The 20632-nt window shown below is 39.6% G+C and overlaps 1 protein-coding gene across 1 annotated transcript in view; it reads right to left on the reverse strand.

Annotated features, from left to right (window-relative positions):
• The window catches only part of LOC145343531 (low-density lipoprotein receptor-related protein 2-like), a 41858-nt gene extending 22377 nt beyond the window's left edge, over positions 1-19481 (reverse strand). Inside the window, 7 exon segments of the mRNA XM_080189783.1 lie at positions 697-1062; positions 1470-1589; positions 3975-4079; positions 7460-7473; positions 16460-16829; positions 17721-17893; positions 19306-19481. Coding sequence (XP_080045909.1) covers positions 697-1062; positions 1470-1589; positions 3975-4079; positions 7460-7473; positions 16460-16829; positions 17721-17893; positions 19306-19481 — 1324 coding nt within the window.
• Positions 19482-20632: the final 1151 nt, after the last annotated feature.

Raw genomic sequence — 20632 nt, forward strand, 5'->3', positions numbered from 1 at the left:
GTACAACCCAATGTACACTGAGGGGTCTCATCTGCAAGGATTGAAATTTTACTCAACTGAACTTACTGGAGCTGGATTGGCACTTGCACAAACATGCATGAATGCTATACTGCGTGCTTCAGACATCAACATCTGATCATGACCTACAGTGCTATAGAACAAATCATAGTAAGACTGAACTTGTTCCACAAGTGGAAAAAGCAGAACCTGAAGATCTTAAAAAAAATCACAGCCAGATAAAGTTAAGCTAAGCTTTCAGGTCGAGTATTTCTACTTGACTACCTCACTAAAGATGTTCAAACTGTAAAAAATTCTCCAATATGCAACTTAATTTTATTCTACAATTGATGAACTTTGGTGTAGAGACAGTAACTTGAACAGATGGATTGCAACAGTATGACTAAAATATTTTAATGGAGAGAAAGCTGATAGCATTTTTCACAGATCCTGGAAAAATTGATACTTGTCATCCACATACTACCAGGTGTACAGAGACAACTAATTTGGCACTTAGTTTTCCAATGTTATCCAAGGTCAGTTCTTTACACAGACCTTTGGCATTGTCTTCTGCTTATCACTCCAAATCAGTGAAAATGTCAGTGGCATTCTTGGAGCCAGCTTGCTAAAAGTTACCTATTTCACAGCACTCAAATCTGCTACCCCAATGTGGCACTAATAAAAAGTTAGACCACTTACAGCAGTTGGCTTCATCACTTCCATCTTTACAGTCAGTATCACCATCACAGTACCATCGAGCATGGATGCATTCACCAGAATCACACTGCCTTTCAGTAGGCAAACAAGTCACAAAAGGAAGCACATGCCCACAACGTTCTGGAGATTCATCAGATTGGTCAGTACAGTCAGTGTTAGTGTCACAGACCCAGCCCAAAGGGATGCATTCAGAATTATTACACTGAAACTCATGTGGGCCACACGAAATTGGTGCACAGTTTTTCTCATCACTTCCATCACCACAATCATCATCACTATTGCAAACAAATGCCTTGGAAATGCATCTGCCATTTGCACAGGTAAACTCTTCTGCACTGCAAACAACGTCTGAAAAACAGTTTTATTGCAAACAAAAAGGTAAATATTTTGTAAAACCTAGAGACAACAGGTGACAATTTTAAAAAGATGAGAATTTCAATGAAGGATAATTTATTGTAAAAATTAAGCCAGAATATTGCATTCATTCTGGACACTATTCTAGAAATAGACAGAGGCACCAGAATATTGAGGGGTGAGACTAAGACAGGGCTATTCACAGGATGAACAAGGATAGATTTAAAAATCATTAATAAAAAGGCACAGATTAACTAGTGAATTCAGGAGGGTCCAAGCTGAAGGTTAGTGGCAAAATTAAGTTCCAAAATGTGAGGTTGGTATTAAGGTAGCAGCAGAGTGAACAATTCTATAGCACAGATTAAGAGCTTTCAAAACTTAATGATCCAGCATCTACTTACCACAATCATTCTCATCTCTGCCAGTAGTACAATCCTCTACTCCATCACACTTCCAAAAGATGGGAATACATGGTAACCCAGGGCCACAGCTCATTTCATCAGAAGCACAGGTCCTCTTGTCTAAAAGAAAAAGCATATTAAACTCTACAAGACTTTTGTCCAAGTAGGAAGTCAGTCAGGGTTTCTACCAACATTAGGACAAAGCAAAATAAGACAGGCCATGGAGTTGAGAAGTATGGAGGCAAGTTTGAGCAGCCAAATTGCATCTAACTGGTTTATACAAATGCCAGAAGTTAACCCAGAGATAACAGGACCCCATTCCTTCACAAGGATATTGCAACAACCCTCAAAAGGGGAAGGAAAAAAGATGGACTCCACATTGTGCAAGGATCTACACTAATGCCAGTGTAATCATTACTGTACAAGCTGCCAAAAACAGCAACATAATGACCAGAATTTTACTGCAATGCAGATTGAGATATCAATATCAGCTAGATGGGAATAACTTGCTGGCCTAAAGTGCCATGGTATCAACCCACTGGGCAAGGTCAGACAGGACATCTGTTTAACATCCTATTCAAAAGGATAAAAATCATTAGCATGAGCTTGGGAGTAATTACCCACTAGTTTCACAGAATGTGCCAGAAAAACAAGCACTGATGCATTCAGATGTGGTTTCACATCACTAAGTGCTTCCTGCCCTGAAAATTTAAATATGGCATTGATTCCTTTCAAAAAGGTTAGTATTCAAATCTCAACCTAAATTGTAGTTTGGTAGTACAGAACTTGAATACTGCTGAAGAGAATTATATTGCAAAAGCAATCATTTAATTTGACAATTTATGCCAAAGTGTTGAATGGTTGCCAAGTCCAACTCTGATGAAGTATTGCCACAAAGCACCAATAATTGAAGTGCAGGCCTGAACATATTTCTCTTGTTTGCACAACAGATCCCTGCACATGAGCATGTCACTTCCAGCCTTTTGGCTAAGATCAAGCATAGTATTGACATCCTGCATTTAAGGCTTCAAATGAAGCCTTTTTTTTTTAAAAAGAAACAGCATCTTGGCCTTTAAGATGCAAAAAAGACAAACCTTGGAAGTGCAATGCCTACTCCAATAGTTTGGAGCATGTAGATCAAGCCCAAGGTGGGAAGAAGCTTGCCTGTTTGGTCAGCTTGGATCAGGAATGTCTCACTTGAGATTTAAGGGATTGAATTGTATATAAATAAAGTCACTTCCAGCACACTTCATTCAATTGGTGAGTACTGCCCAATTGCAGATTCACATTTAATTTAGTAGATATTTTGGATTTTGTTACTCTGCCTATGTTTTATTTGATCAAATCATTGGGGTAGTGACCCTCAGCATTGTAGTGATACTGAAATGCATACATGACATTGCCAAATTGTGGGGTGGCTGGTTGATTTAATAGACTGTACTCAACCCATCTATACTTGCAAAATAAGAAAATTCATAGAAACCCTACAGTGCAGAAGAGGCCATTCAGCCCATCAAATCTACACCAACCACAATCCCATCCAGGCCCTACCCCACATTCCTCCATATTTTACCTGCTAATCTACCACAATTTAGGACATGGGGGAAATTTTAGCATGGCCAATCAACCTAAACTGCACATCTTTGGACTGAGAGGAAACCCACACAGACATGAGAATATGCAAACTCCACAAAGTGACCCAAGCCAGGAATCAAACCCAGGTCCCTGGAGCTGTGAAGCAGCAGTGCTCACCACTGTGCTACCATGCCACCAACTGTTAGACACAAAATTGTTAGACACATTTGCAGTAAACTGATGCCACTCATTTACATTCAAGGAAACGTATTCAACCTTCAACTTCTGAATTACCAGATTGTGAAATCCTCTCTGGCAAAACCTTAACTATGAGCCAGCTATCACTGCATTATAAAGAATCTGAAATTTAGCAACTGTCTCAATGAATACAAGACAAAGTTACAGCAATATGGCCCTTTCCAGCAATATTGTTCAGTCTAGAATAGTCCTGTTACTTTCTTACTCTTCAAGTAGATCAGATCTGTGGTCAAAAAGTCTAGAATAAAAACTGGACAGTTGTCTGTAAGGGGACTAGCAACTGTTTTAAGCAAGTCTTAAAAATACTGCATGGGGTGGGGGGAAAAGAGAAAAAAGGCAATAGACTGCAGTCAGTTTAAATTGACTGATCAATAAACCATTTGCTGGAAAAGTCAAAACCATCAGCCTTATGCCTATGTAAAGTCCAGAAAGAGAAGCAGCAACTCCCATTCTGAGTCAGCTTTAATAACCCATTCCCTAAAGCACATATATTGACAATATCAAATATAGGTGTTAATTTAATATTCAAAACCATTGAAGAGGCTAAGTGAGATTTAGTAACCATCATGCAGACTAATTTACCTAAACCGCAAACAAAAATTACTCCCAATTCAAGTGTTGTTTACACATTTAAAACTGAATATTTGCTTATATGCAATAGCAAATACTTACAGCAGAGTTCTGTGTTTTCATCAGATCCATCTTCACAATCAGCATGACCATTACACTTCAGCTTATTGGGTATACATTGCCCATTGTGGCACACAAAGTCTGATGCTTCACAGGTTGCAGTGTTAACTGTTTGGAAGGAGGATCAATTAAAATAAGATCTTACATATTACTAACCAGAACATCTATTAGAGAGAAATAGCAAGAGTGGTTTAAGCTGCTAAAGATTCATATGCAGTTGCACTCTACCTCTGGTTCCACAAGCACCGGTTACCCATATACTTCACATGTAGCTGAACAAGTGGTAGGCCATCCTACCAGGCATTAATTTCATTGCTCTAGGGCAAGGCCAGACAACTAAGACAGAAGTGGACCAGTATCTACAAAGAGCAACCTGCAAGTTACAAATTTGAACTGGCAAGAAAAAAACAAACCATGACATTTGGGGCATTTAAAGTTAAAACAGCATATCATAGAATACTGCAGATAATTTACTATCCAATGCCAAAACTGCTGAACTTCAATTGCACAATTCACCTCACATGATGGCAATTTTTAGGTGTATTTATTTAGTAACAGTCCAAACCTTTGTGGCAGGGGATCTCTTGATTATGCATGCCCACCAGTTTAAAATGCATAGTTTACTGATTTTAAACTAGGGACAGGAAATACTGCACAAGGAATATTTCCAAGAGGTCTTTGGAAGTTTATAGCTCCAATTCAGAAATTGATAGCTGGAGACACACTCAAGAAACAGAAGGAAGGGATCCTAGAAATTCAGGGAGAAGTCCATCAGAACTTTGTTCTGACTCCAGATGTCAAGGCGTTTCAGATTTCCAGCTTAGATGCCCAATATGATTGAGCAATATCTTGCTCAATCAAGTAGTATGTGAAAAAGCATTGAACTTAAAAATTCAACTCGCAAATATCTGCCCACAAGTCAGCAAGGCAAGTCTATCAAATGCACTCATCTGCAGGCATTCACCATTATTTGTGAGAATTTTAGCCACACATGCATCTATGTTGCAATTCATTTGTTAATGACTTACAACTAGTCAACTGAGACTCCTTGAATATTTTTGTGAAATTGTACTTTATACAGTGACCAGATTAGTGACTTCAATTGCAGCAATTTTGACCCATTCAATAAGTGGAAGCTTTTTGTAGTCAATTACAATCAATGATTCATAGACTATTTTACATTTGAGCTTTGAGTAATGAATTGGGCAGAATTGTGTTGCTCAATTTCTAATACCTTTCCCCCAGATGGTGACTAAATTCCAGGCTATAACATTCAATGTTAAATACGTGAACAAGCTAAAATTGTTCTTACTTCTTGTACACCGCTTTCCATCTTTGTTCAGTTCAAAGCCAGCTGGACATACACAAGTATGTGTTACTGAATTCACAGATATGCGAGGAGCAGGAAGACACATGTATTCACAGCCTCCATTCAAACTCTCACTGCACCAATTTTTGCCTGTTGAAAGTTTAAGAAAATCATCACTGGGAAAAAGGCATGTAATCAAATCATTCAAGATTAGTTCTGCCACACAGCTCGCCAATTCAGAATTTTGATTTACTACAAACTTAAGTTTTTGTTATTAGTGATATAAAATGTTACATCAGTCAACTTGTCAAAGAACAAATTGGTTTCCATAGGGTGACAAGGATAAAGGCTTACTGTACAATTACAGCAATCAGCCAATAGAAGTACAATCTCTTGTCAGATTGCTAGTTACAAAACTAAAAGATTATTGCAGCACAAGATTTACTGCTTGGAATAGCTTAATCTTAAACACAAAGGGGATGATTTTAGGGCAATGCTGGCACAGTAGTTAGTACTGCTCTGTCAGCTCTAGGGACCCGAATTCAATTCCAGCTTTGTGCAACTCCAGGCAGTTGCACATTCTTCCCATAACTGCATGGGTTTCCTCCCACACTCCAAAAATGTGCAGGTTAGATAGCATGGCTGGCCAACCAAAATCACCCCTTAGTCAGGGGATTAGCAGTGTAAATTCATGGGAATACAGCCTATGTGGAATTGCTGTTCATGCAGGCTTGATGGGCCAAATGACCCCCTTCTGCACTGAAGGGATTCTATGATATTTCATTTTCCAAATTGATTTGAGTTAATTTTGACTAGCTGATTCTTGTACAGCTCATGAGAATGGCAAGTCTCACCCTTAAATCAAAATGTCCTACCTGATGGCTGTGTTAACTTGTGATAAGCAATCATATCATGAGGTTCGTCGAGATGGGAGACTAATGTCACCACATTGGCCCCTGTGAACTTATTAGCACTATAAATGATTTCTTCCTCACCATCAATCCAAAAGATACGATCCTAAAACAGTCAAATTAGATATTACCCAAAATCTTGAATTGATGCCAGTGCAAGTATACCTTGATTTGTACAAAATGCATACTTCAACTGACATTTTTAGATGCAAGACTGATGTATACAAGCAAAAATACAGAAAACAAAGAAGGACTTGTTTCAAAGAAAGAGAATGACTTCCAAACAAAAGTCCACAAATATTAAAATCAAGTTACAAATTACATTGACTTACATAAGGTACTTTCCCCTTAAACTTCTACCCCACAATTGAATCCCTTACTAGCACCAGTTATTTTTGGATTTGATATTTTAGTTAACACCCATAACCTGGATAACAGAAAATACACTTGTTAGCTGATGCTAATTCTGCACACTAGTCACAAAACTGGAGTAGATCAGTTACTTTCCTACAATAGGAGGAAACATTTGCTTTTTGCATATCCCTCCAACAGTAAGCCAACATCTATTGGTTGTTTAAAGAATAATTGAGTCTTATTCAGTATCTAGCTATTAGCTGATCTGAGGGGGTGGTATATCACTCCCTTACTTGCAAATACACCATTTAAGACTTTGAACTCAATACATAAATAGTACTAACTGGGTTAAATGAGCTTACAAGCTCGTGCTGCTTAATTCAACTCCAGCTCCACTTACAGTAATTAAAGTTCTGGCGATGCCTCTTACCTCAAAGATAGACACAGCAAGAGGATGGATAAGAAATTCTTCAGACTGCAATACAGTTCTTCTATCCTGACCATTTAGATCAATGCTCGACAGCATGTGCAGTTTTGAATCAACCCAGTAAAGGCGGCTTTTCACAAGATCTGTGAACAGATTTGATGTATGGAGTTAAGCAAAACCCTGATAATGAATGCTGCAAAGCAGGTTTCAGTTTACTTACCAAGTGTAATGCCATTTGGCCAATAAATCTCTCTGCTGACAAAAAGCTGGCGGTCAGCACCATTCATGCCTGCTTTTTCAATCTTTGCAGGCTCACCCCAGTCTGACCAGTATATAAACCTTATAATCCAAAAAGGAGAAAAAAGAGTCAGAAGAGGAGAACTTTTGAATCAAAATGCTTCACTGGGTGAAAATGATAGTTTCTACTGGCATTGTCAAAGTTACATTTTACTGGATTCGGTTTGACAGCCACAACATAACCTCAAATGTTTAACATAGATACAAGAGCCCACTATTTTCCAGAGTTTGGATAATATTCAAGTGTGCCATCAAAAGGATAGCAAAAGACAAAACTTCAAGTTGAATTGTAGCAAATTAAAGTTAAACTATGAATAATCTGACCATGCTACCTCTTTATATCCACAGGTCATGCTTAGTTATAGACAATTGAATAAATCAAAATGACTTATGAATTAAACTCAAGTGGCTAGCATTACTAGTTAATTGGCCACTTTGATGTCAAGCCAACCAACTTGGTATGAATTACTGCCAAACACTTTCCTTCTGATACCCTGATGACAAGTTTAAATTCTTTAGTACCCAGTAAGTGGATCAGCAGCTATAGATCCTGGTTCCTTTAGATTGGTATCAAAGAGGATCTTCCTTTTGGTTCCATCAAAGTTGCTCACTGAAAGAATTTTAAGGCCTGCATCTGTCCAATAAATGTTCTTGTGGATCCAATCAACTGCAATTCCCAAAGGAAGGCGTGTATCATTGATGACTCTGGCAATCTCCATTGCACCACTTTGGTTATCTATTGATTTACTGCAAAATGAAGTCACAGTAGTAAATACAAAACCTGGATAAAACATTCAAATTTAAAATCTAGAAATTCAGGATTGAAGTTCACATTTGTGCAACCCCCAGTGAGCAGTTGTATATTATTGGTTGGAACACTTTAGCTCCAAAGTTTGATACTTGTCAGACTGTAACTATTAAAGTATTTAAGGGTAATGCACAGGTTTTGTTTTAGTAAGAGGTCTAGTTTAAATCCTTTCTCCTCAACCAATATCTTGTAAATTAGGAATGAGAGCAGCAAAACAGAACTAGGTGACAATCTAATGTTTGTATTTCACTTGGCATGATATTTGCATTCAAGTGATTTAAAATACTTTGGGTTTCACAGCTCTAGTGGGACAGAAAGGAGGGTGGGGAAAAACAATGGCAGCTGAGTTGTGGCCAGAAATCACAAGTTTCCACTTGCTTTCATCCAAGGAGTAGCCCCCTGCACAGGCTTGCTCCTGTTCAAAAGGACCAATTCATTTCTTGCAGACTCATTAGCAGTCCATTTCTGGCATGTCGTCAGACCTTAAGGCAGCTGGAATTTGCTGCAGACCAACTGGATGGAGGCAAAAACTGTAACAGAAGCAGGAAGAGTTCTCCATTGCCAGGAGTTGTTTTCTTAAATGCAGTGTTACCATGTACAGCATTCAATTTGAGTCATGAAAATAATTTGATTTTAAACAACAGCATTTTTGTTTCATGAAAAAGGCTGTTGAATGATGAGAACACTTTGGGTTAAGTTCACTAGAGAAGTCCAACCTCTAGTTGTTACCAGTCTGGGTTTCTGACACTTGTCATATGGTTTTGGACTCCATTTATAATTTGCAAAGGAGCCTCTGGAGCAAATAGCATTAATATTCTCCATGCATCAGTTCTTAAACCTCAATTTAAGAAGTTCACATTCTAATTCTCCCTATATTGCACTTGGCATTTTGATCGAGCGCTATTTTAAATTCATTTGCCCTGCATCTAGTTCAAAAGAAGTTAATGATTTCAGTTTGTGACTCTACAAGAGTTATAGCCTTCAGCCTTACATTTTCACTTCCAAGTTAAAAATGGAGACCCCATCCTTTGGATCACTATCACCTTCTCCTGCATATTGAATGGTGGCTGAATGAATTGCTTCTTAGGCTCTATCAATCTCAGATCTTAATGTTGCACCATAAACCAATTACCATATAAATTTCACTTTATACCATGCCTTTGAGCAAAAAGCAATTCTCCCATCCAAAATCAGGTTGGAACAGTGGCAGGCTTTTAACCTGTGCTAGAGTCAACCCACCTCAGGTCTACTCGAGTAACTCAGCAGCTAGCACTGCTGCTTCTGGGATTCAGGTTCCATTCCTATCTTGGGGGTCAGTATGCAGAGTCTGCAAGGGCTTCCATCAGGTGCTTTCTTTCTCCACCCCCTTCCTCAAAGACTTGGTTAGATGCGTTGGCCACACTAAATTCTCCCTCAGGTGTACCCCAGTTAGGTGCTGGAGCAGTAACTCGATTGCAGTATTAATGTAAGCCTACATGTGACTAAAACTTTTTCTAGCTCAATTAGAATACCAATCCCTGGAAGTTCTACATCCATGATGGAGATGCCAGCATTGGACTGGGGTAAACAGCAAGTCATCTCAACACCAGGTTAAAGTCCAACAGGTTTATTTGGTAGCAAATGCCTTTTGCTACCAATTAAACCTGTTGGACTCTAACCTGATGTTGAGACTTCTTATTGAAGAATACATCCAGGCAGGGCTGCAATCTGGAAGAATCCAATTCAGGAGAGGCAAAGCCAGCCAGTGTTAGCTGATTGATCAATGTTTATTCAAGTGGCTCAATGCAGAAAGACAGATCTTGAATTGAAAATTCTCAAAATAAGTCATTACATAGAGTTTCAGAAATCTTACCTAAAAATTGCATGATGGCCCAGGTCAGCCCAGAAGATTTTCTGCACTGCAATGTCAGCATCAAGTGCTACAGCATTTCTCAGCTGATCAATTATCTGAGTGTATTCCATGTGATGCAATCCAATTTTCCTGATGTCATGACGATTAGTGAAAATTAAATATGGCTCTTCTCCTGTAGGGGAAAGCCAACACATGAACAATGGTTTCCTTTTGTAGAAGTCTTTGCAGTCATACAGCACAGAAGATAACCATCTGGCCCATCGTGCCTGCTCCAAGAGCATAAGATTCCTTGTGGAATGTCCCCTTTCTCAAAATACCCCTCTTCTCAGATGTGAAGCTATGACAGCAAACTTACAAGATCACACAATTGAGATTGATGATTTGTTCCCAATAGTTTATAGGGATGACAATAATAAACAGGCTCTCTGCAAGACACTGAATATTCCAACTTTTGTACACCCACCCCCACCTTCCCCAAACTCATCTGGGTTCTGATGATGGCCCATGGTGTTGACCACCATACCATGTGCCAGGCTGTCATATTTTAACCACCCAGTTCTTTTCCCTGCTGGTATGACTGAATTGATGTGTACATAAAAGGGCAAGTGAAGCAAGATGCATGCTGATTGCTCCATAGATGTGTACAGTGTTCCCCTGCATCCAGTGCAGAAGTATTTAGCCATTTGGAGCTGATACATATTAAACGTAATCAAATTGTATTCTTGGTCATAGTCAGTGAACGAGTCAGCTTGCAGCCCAGAGATGGAGAGCAACCTCATGCAGCCCAATCAACCTAGGTAGCTCATTGCTGGTCAATAGCAATAAATGCAGTTCAAACAGTGGACCTAAAACACTCCTCTCAAGTGTCAACCCAGATGGATTTTACATAGGTAATGATACTTAACCCAGCCTGTCATGTACCAAAAGCTGCAAACATCTACTTCAGCTTTGAATCAGCCAGTTTAGGGTTTAGTTATTTACCTTCAGTTCTTCAGCACACGTTATGCTGTTAAATACCTGCATATTGTTGTGTATAACAGTGTTTCACAGCAGACTTAATTGAATATTTTCAAATACTGTACTTGCCCACAGCCTTGCAACCCCCATTGATTGGATCAATGTGATATCCTTTATGACAGTCGCACCGATAACTTCCATTTAAATTGATGCAAATTTGACTACAGGTTTCTGGATTTTGACATTCATCAATATCTGCAAAGAAAGAAATATCCTTTCAAATTCATGATCTGAGTCAATTTGGAAGAAAATTAGTGGAATTGAACTTGCCTGCACAGGATTTCTTGCCCACCAGTTCAAAGCCAGGTGGACATTCACATTCATAACCAATGGCAAGATCCCTGCAGATATGAGAACAACCACCATTGCTCACCAGACACTCATTTATATCTGCAAAACAAAATTGGAATTTCTTTTGTATTGGAGTCTCAAAGGCTATTACAAGACAGTAACTCCACCATAAGCAGTGTAAAATTAAAACAGTATAAATCGATTAGTTTGTTTAGTGAATGCAAAGTCCTCAAGCAAACAGTTTCTTCCAGTCCTGCTGTATTGAGTTTGGATAGGCCTCTATGGAGTCTGTAGATTAGACACTGATGGTTGTGCGTAGCTTACACTCCCTTAGGAGAAAAGGCTAGCTCTAATGCCCCCTCTGTGGGGGTTCACCAAAGAGGGTCTGTGGCTGTGCCTGAATCTGAGTGGACCACACTTTCCCTGGCAAGTTGAAACAAGTTTAAGGCCAAGTACTTGGTCACATTCAATGATTCCCATTCACTTGTCTAGATGGAATATACATTGAAATCCTGTTTGGAGGTGGCTCTCCCCCCACCCAAATGGGTGTTCCAGTATGGATATGCATGGTAGCATTCAGCTGGATGTGAGTCATGTGAGATGATTTTGACCAAAGGGCACAGTATTTTGCTACAAGCATGGGGTTCAAGTGCTGAGGTTTGGAGGGCAGTGATAGCAACACCCCAGAGTAGTCTCTATCATGGCTGCAGCTGTTTAGGTGTTCCTGGAAGATCAGCATCCTATCTAGAGTCACATTGAACTATATTGAGTTAGTGTTTTAACTTGCAGCCATTTGGATGTTGAGCACTATTGGCTTTTGCCTTGTGAAAGTGGAGGGTTTGCTTTGAATCACCATGTGTTGAAGTATTGTTCAAATTTTGACAAGTCCTCATTTAAGATCTAGTCAGAGATTGAGGCCAATATTGTTGGCATATATGAATTTGGGAGGTAGTTTCTGGAAGATCATTGCTGTACAAGTTGAACAGGGTTGGAGCAACAGTCTTGATTTGCCTTTTCCATATACTCTATGGCTGCTAAAGTGAACTCTGAACTTTTGACTGTTCAATAGTACTGCAATGCTGTTAGCCACTCAGGGGAGAGGGGCAGTGTGCCAAATGGTGTTATAGGCTGCTGTGAAGTTCAGAAACAGCAACTGTCCAAGTTTTTGAAAGCTGTTTTCAACATACCTGTTCCCACACTGTAGTGCTAGCAAAAACCAGCTTGACTAAAGAAGGATTGAGGGATATCTGCTGAAGGAGGAGACATCCAAGAATTTTATAATGGAACTGACAGGCAAGATTGGACAGTTGCTAGCTACAGATATGAGTTCTTTTCCATGTTATGGCAATGGCTTTTACACCCAAAACAGTTGGAGCCAAGTCCAGAAACAACTTATTGCCAAACTACTTGACCCAACCTAAGATGTTGCTAACACTACCCAAACTTTAGCATAGTTGCAGAATACTGCACTCATTTGGTCAAGATTACAGTTGATAGCCAGCTAAATGCTACCATTTGTTATTGTTTTGGCATTCACAGCCATCATGCAAAACCAGGTCAGCTAGACAAAATCTCAGGGCCCCCAAGTGTTTCATAACTTTTGGTATATATATCCTGCTGCCTTGTCACACTTCAAACCCTGTAGGATCTTCGTTCTTCCACAACCTTTAAGACATTTTTTAAATTTTGCAACCTCAGAGGGGATAGCACTGATGTTTTTTGTTGATGTGTCTCCATTCACCACAGATCTCTCTTTTGGTGTTTTTGTTCAGGGGTGCTGTAGTATGGCAAATAGGTGGCCAGAGGCATGGTTGGGAGTAATTGGGATAATTTTTGGCTTTTGGGTTGCTTTAAGGTAATGGATCAGGCTCCAGCACTCCCTGCTGCAGTGTATGATCTACTGATATTAGAAACTTTGACACATCTACATGTACAAACCAGCAGCAGGGTTAGATCTTTCAGCCCCTCAAGCCTGCTCTGCCATTTGATAAGATCATGGATGATTGGATCATAGCCTCAACACTACCCACTTTGACAACTGTCAATCATAATTTAAACAGTCTTAAAAAGTATGACCCTACCGCTACAGAATCAAAGATGAATGATCCTCAGAAACAAAAACTCCCATCTCGACATGGGAAGTTGTCTTCTAGAGAAAAGTACCTGCCCAGCCAAGTCTTATTCATCATTCTTTTAAACTTCCATTAGGTAAAAACCAAACATGAAAACCTTCATTCCAGGAATCAGTTGGTGAACTTTCTGAACTGCTCAATGCAATTATACCAGAAGCCAAATTTGTAGCAGGACTATCCTAATCCAATAGTCCATTCCCCTTTCAATAAAGGCCAGCATCAATTTGCCATCCTAGTCACTTGCATGCGATTCACACATCCCTGTTCAATTCTGCATTTCTATTCCAAGTGAAGCTCACGTTTGCCCACATTTAACTAAGATCATTTAATAAAGAACATTGTAATTAGATTAAACCAAATATTGATGCACAAGGATAATCATGACATTACTTGTTAGTGCACTGGAGGGGGGAAAATTTGTGAAGGTGATTAAGAACAATGTTTATGAATTTAAATCAAAAGACACATTTAATACTAGCAAAATTCAAACTTTTCACAATTAAAAAAGTCTGATAATAGCCTAAAAACACCTGCCCCTGTCTGCCAGCCTTATTTCAGTTTGCAGAAATAGGAGAAGAAATAAGTGGAACTATAAAGCTACATACAACATTCTTTTAGGGGCTCATCACTCCAGTCTTTGCAGTCTTGTCGCCGATCACACACTTGACTCATATTTATGCATTCTCCAGTTTGGCATTGGAAATCAGAAGGCCCTGTGCACGCCAGAGCTGGTAGAAGGAAAAAAGTTGAATGAGTTTTGAACCAAGGAGCTCAATAAAGTGCTCTTAAACTCTACTGTCTACTTACTCTTACAGTTGTGCTCATCACTACCATCAGTACAATCAATAAAGCCATTGCATCTCTTGCTTTCAGGAATACATTTATCTCCACATTTGAAGTGACCAAATTTGCATATTGGAGCAGCTGCCAAACAAAAACTCAATTTAAGAAACAGGAATCACGTAGCAAGCCAACAAATTCGGACAATATTTAACATGCTCAATTTTAAAATAATGCTCCCAAATATTTCTAATATAAACTTCTGTCACAAACCATAATTAAAATGTACCCCTAAAAGGTTTCTCATGATTCTCCCCCACTATTTTATTAATTTATGTGACCAGTATTTATTATATCCCTAGTTGTCCTCAAAAGATAGTGAGGACTGCCTTTTGAATCACTGCAATCTCCAATATGTAGGTACATCCATAGAGCTGTTAGGGTAGAGTTCCAGGATGTCGACCCAGTGGCAAAGACGGAAACACACTATTTCTAAGTCAGGATGGTGTGTGGCTGAGAAGGCAACTTCCAGGAGGTTGTGTTCCCAGATATTTACTACTCTTGTCCTTTGATATGGTAGTGGTTGCAGCTTTGTCAAATGCTTCCTGAGGAGTCTTGGGGAGTTCCTGCAGTGCATTGTGTAGATGCTCAGACAGCTGATGAATATTTGTGGAAGGGGTAGCAAAAGGGTTGCTTTGTCCTGGAATGTGTCAAGCTTTGTGTTATTGGAACTGCACCTATCCAGGCAAGAGGAGAGTATTCCACTACAATCCTGACTTGTGCTTTGTAGACATTGCAAAGGTTTTGGTGAATCAGGTGGCAAATTACTTGCTACAGGATTCCTATACTTTGATCACTACAGTATTTACACACTAGGCTAGTTCAGTTCCTAGTCAATGATAACCTTTGTATAAGGACGTGCATGGTATTGATGTTTCTCTTTTAATCCACAGGTGCTTCGGTCTGCCTTGTTGTCCAACAAGGGGCATACGAGGGCTGCTCTTGGATGTTGAGTAGCCTAGTACTTCACGTCATTAGTGTATGCTTAAACTGGACCAGATGCTGGGCAACACGACAGCTCAGTCACTATCACTGTTTGCTGTGCAGATACATGGATTTGGGCCAGTGTCTGTGGGAGTTTGCGCATTCTCCTTGTGCTTGCGTGGGTTTTCTCCGGGTGCTCCGGTTTCCTCCCACACCCTAAAGATGTGCTCTTAGGCTGATTGGTGTAACAAATTGTCCCTAAATTAGTCTTCCCCCAATGTGGAATGCCATAAGCATAGACAAGGGTCATGGGTGGAGAGGGGACTCAATCTTAAAATGGCAGCGAGGGCTCATGGGGCCAAAGGGTCTGTTTCCTGTGTTGTGTTGTTCTTTGTAACCCTCATGTTGATAATGGGGGATTAAGCAATGGCAATGCCATTGAATGTTTCTAGCTATGTCAGGCAACATTTCCATCCCTGCAGCACATTATCTTATGGTCAAGGAAAGAAAGTCATTACCTAACTGAAGATGTTTTTGTCAAACAGTCTGTCCCACCCACTTGTTAATCTGTCAATTGGAAATGCTGGACTGTCAAACATCACAGCAAAGAAATGCTCAAACCATTTGGGAAGAAAAATACACTTTTAGTGTTGCAATGACTTTTCTCCAGAATTAGCATCCTGGAGGTTAGAAACAAAAATTAAGATGCAGAATGGGATTAAATTAGTTCAGATGTCATGGGCTCCATTTTTCCTTAAAATAATCTCAGACAAAACAATAGTGATTCCAGGATGTCCTAAAGTATTTTATACCCATTGTTGATTGTATACAAACAGTGGCAGGACACAGGGACAGCATGTTATTCAAATACAGTCATAGAATCTTTTATATCCACCCAAGGCATCAGAAAGATCTGATGATTATTCCATCCAAAAGACAGTATTGTGCCTTCAGTAAGGGGCTCAAACTCAACTTCCTGACTTGTGTCCACTCAGGCACACCAGAACTACAGGTAAAGCAACTGTATTTTTAAAAAAAAGGAGGCAAATTCTGAACAAGTGGCACCAAACACTATTTAGGAATGACACAAGATATCATTTGTATTTATCACTGGCTTAGTTATTCGTGGTCAATTGCATTCAAATACTAACATTTCTAGAATTCAAAATGTCTCAGTTCAAGAGCAGTCTATTGGTTAGAGACAGTAAAGAATTTTAGCACTGCTAGGCCACCATCAATAAGGAGTGACATAAAAAACTCACCAATTAAAACATTGTAAATCCCAGACTAGAAGGAATATAACACTTACAGCATTTGTCTTCATCACTTCCATCTTTGCAGTCTTTATCTCCGTCACAGTGCCAGTTACCGTGAATGCATTCACCAGAATTACATAAAAACTCACCAGGAGAACAGGTCACTGTAAGTGTATACCCACACTGGTGTGGAGATTCATCAGATTTATCAGCACAGTCAGCATTAGTATCACACAGCCAATTCATGGGAATGCATTCAGAACTATTGCACTGAAACTCATGAGGGCCACAGATACGTGACTTGCAGTCCTTTTCATCACTTCCGTCACCACAGTCATCTGCACCATTGCATAAAAAGTTTTTGGAAATGCATCTACCACTGGCACACGTAAACTCTAATGAATTACAAGTAACAGTGCCTAAAAGAAAAAGAAAAATGATATCAGTTCATGTGCTTTAAACTATGGACCATACTTCAAAAGATACTCAAGGTCAAACACCTTTCAGTCCTTCTAAACTTGGCCAGTGACTGTAGTCTGGCGATTAAACAATTACTGGGCATGCAGCAGGTCTTCATATGCAAGGTCAGGATGACAGAATGACACCTGGCTTTTGAAATGGAGTCCACTATCTAGTAACAATATATACATTCCATAACAGGGGTCCCAAAAAGAAGGAGAAATGACATCTTACAATCTTGCTCTCATGCCCAAACGTCCATCCTTGGCCCATGCAATGCCCCAGTGAAAGCTGGAAGAGCAGCATATCTTCCAGTCAGGCATGTTGCCACACTTGACTTGCATGGAATTCAACAACTTAAGATTTTGGCCTTGTTCCTCCAACTTAAACACCACCCCGCATCTCCCCCACCCCCCCCCCCCCCCAACTTTCTTTTTTTTTAGGTGTCCCATACATGTATTGCCTCAAGTAACACCACCCCCCCCCCACCCCCCTCCCCAAAACCCCAAGGGCACCTAACCTTGGGTCCTTAAAGTTGCTACTTGCAATTTCTACAGCTCTAAAAAAAGTGTTCTCCCTCTCTTCAGTTCTGATGTAGAGTCAGAAGGACTCAAAACATTAACATCTTCTCCAAATGGATGCTGACAGACCTGAGTATTTCCACTGTCCTCTATTCTTTTAATAGAAGTTGTGGTTGATTTTGCTCATTTGCTGCAAAGCCATACGGAACAAAGTAAATGAACAAAAATGTCTCAAAATGGAAACTAGCCACAAATCATCTCATATGTTACAACTATGAGGTCTTGGGAACCATTAAGTTAGAATGAACAAGTGGTCCTCAAGCTACATACCACAGTTCTCCTCATCACTACCATCATCACAGTCCTGTGCTCCATCACATCTCCAAGAGACAGGAATACACTGGAAAAATCCAGAGCCACAGTGTATTTCATTGGCTCGACAAGTGTTTGTGCCTGAAAGAGATGTACAGCCATGATTATTTGCAGCACTACTTCCATGTTGCCTTTAAGGGAGAAAAATGCAAGGCCTGTTCACTATTATATTTTTCCATCTTGTTTGGTTCTCAATTGCAAATTTTGAAATCAAGGTGACAAAGCAATTATTAAGGAATGGCATCAGACTGTTGCCTCACCAGGGTTTAGAATCTGCTCAGATGACCAAAGATACATGTGGCATTGCTATTTGTTAATCCAAATTTATTCTTCCCTCAACCAATACCATCTTTAGCTCAGCTTTTGACAGAATGTAACAAATGCAAAGAGTGCACAGAATTCTCCACCGTCACAGTGGCAATATCCATGGATTACATAAATGGGCAAACTCTGACAAGTCGATTTTTAAAATAAGCAAATGTTTAATTTGATGCTAAAAGGATGGAAAGCACACCATTTTCCAATGATGAAATTTTAGAAATAGTGGAAGGCCTAAAGAGGCTTGGGGTTGCAGAAAGAGAAGTAATCAAAAGGCCTAATGGAATGCTAGCATTTATATCTAGGGGAATAGAATACAAGGGAAGAGAAGCCATGATTCAGGTATACAAGGCCCTGGTTAGACCACATCAGGATACAGTGAGCAACTCTGGACAGCACACCCAAGGATGAATACGACAGCCTTGGAAGGCATACTTCATGGATATTACTACAATGATACCTAGACCCAGAGGTTAAATTGTGTAAGCTACAGCTGTAGTCTCCAAATCTAGACAGTTAAAGGGTGATTTGATTAAAGCTTTCAATAGGAACTAATAGGGTGGATAGAGAAAAGCTATTGTAGCCAGTTGGGGAATCTGATAGGTCAGGCTCTGTTTCCTTTCAGGAATGAAATTGGGAAATACTCCGACATGCAATGGGCAGAAGTTTAACACTCTTACCACAAACACTACCATAGTAGTTAAGGAAGGTTTTGTTTTACATCCAATAATAATGACCACATTGTGTGACAAAGTCAGGAATCAGCCATGATCAACTGAATAGCAGAACAGGCTTATTAAGGATTAAGCTACCTCTTGTTGATCCGATCTGCCCAAAATATACATCGGTTAAGTGTATAGTTTCTTTAAAGAGAAAAGCGAAATCTGTGCAGACTTCATCTACACCCCTTCTCTAATTATATTCGCCTGTCTGGCATCTATAAACTTAGAAAATTCTAAGTTCTGAATAAAACGATAACAACAACAACAACATTAATACATTAAACAAGTTACCCTAGATAATGCAAGCGCGAAATTTCATTCAAAGCATCCTCTGGCGATAAAACCTCTTTGCTTGCCAATAAGAGATTTATCATCAGACGCGCACTTTGTTCACTCACTAAAAATATTTGCCTTGATTACGCTGTCACTTTCACTTGTTCAGTATGTCCACCCAAGTTACTTTCATTTTTTAATTTAAAAAAACACGTAGTTACATTACTCACCCGTTACAGCGGTGGGCGAATAAGAACACAATGCGAACAGTAATACAATCAATCGAAAGGGAATCATATCGTGAGCCAAAGCGGGAATCCAAAATCTGAAACTGTTCCTGGGCAGCCAAATACACAGAAATTGTAATTCCCCTTCCCTTTTCTGATCGATCTGAACTAAATGACATGAATCCTTTTTTTTATCGTTTTTCTTAACCCCACCCCACGATTAATTGGTCATTGGGTGTTTGTTATTTCAATTAGCTTGTTCAGTTGTAGATAAATTCATTCGCATTGGTGCCCGGTAAAGATTGATTCATTGCATATCATTAACCTTAGTGCAATCGGTTCTTGCTGCTAATGGTAAAGGGTTTTCGTTGTCCTGTGAGGGGCCACTGGTACTTTACTCTTTTTACCTGGTTTATTGGACTAAGGTGATAAAACTGCGATGAAATGTGTTCCTGGAAGATACATCACACGCCTTGCTCCCATACTCCAGACAGAGATCCCATAACACATCCATCCTGATATTTTCCAGCATTTTTTGCTTTTGTTTCTGAATCCAGCATCCACAGTATTTTGCTTTCATCCTGCCTTGGTGCGCGAATTGGAAATCATAAGGATTCATTCCAATTTTCTTCCTGCAGCTAGTGGCACGCTAAGGCAAACTTTTATCTGTTTCCATGGCTAGTTCAGGGAGTTTCACAGTTACTTCATTGCAGTGTTAATGTAAGCCTTACTTGTGACAAATAAATAAACTTTACTTAATCTGTCACCAGGAGCTTATAGTTTGAGGAGTGCCACTCCACATCAAATGCCACTCACCAGGAGTCTCTCCTGCTCTTACCGCCAGCCACTGGTGTTTTAGAAAGGATTTGTATGTTTACGTACACAACCTATTTGGTCATGTTGTGAATGCACCTTCCTTGGCCATCATGTCCTGGGGCAGGACTCAAATCCAGAGCTTCTGACTCAGAGGCACTACCCACTGCACCACAAGACCTCCTAAAAAGACTCATTGTCACATTGGAACCTCCCTACCCCCACCTCCCCCTGCCAATTTTCAATATTTTTATAGCTGGTAAAGAGGTTCCAAGAAAATGACAAGAAAAAGTTTTTAACGTCCCGATGATTTTTCTTCCAGGCTGCAAACAGTAGTATCCTAGAGATTGACCTTCACTCCTGGAGAATCCCAGACAATCCTGGAGGACATTCTTACCAAATTATTTGAAGTTGAATGTTTGGAAGAAATGTTTTGAATTTGAAGCATTAAACACATATGTATCAGTTGAATTTAATGCACCAACAATTCTCATTGTTACTGTCACATCATTAAAGT

This window comes from Carcharhinus amblyrhynchos, chromosome 5 (assembly GCF_965287045.1).
Source record: "Carcharhinus amblyrhynchos chromosome 5, sCarAmb.v2.hapA, whole genome shotgun sequence".
NCBI lineage: Eukaryota > Metazoa > Chordata > Chondrichthyes > Carcharhiniformes > Carcharhinidae > Carcharhinus > Carcharhinus amblyrhynchos.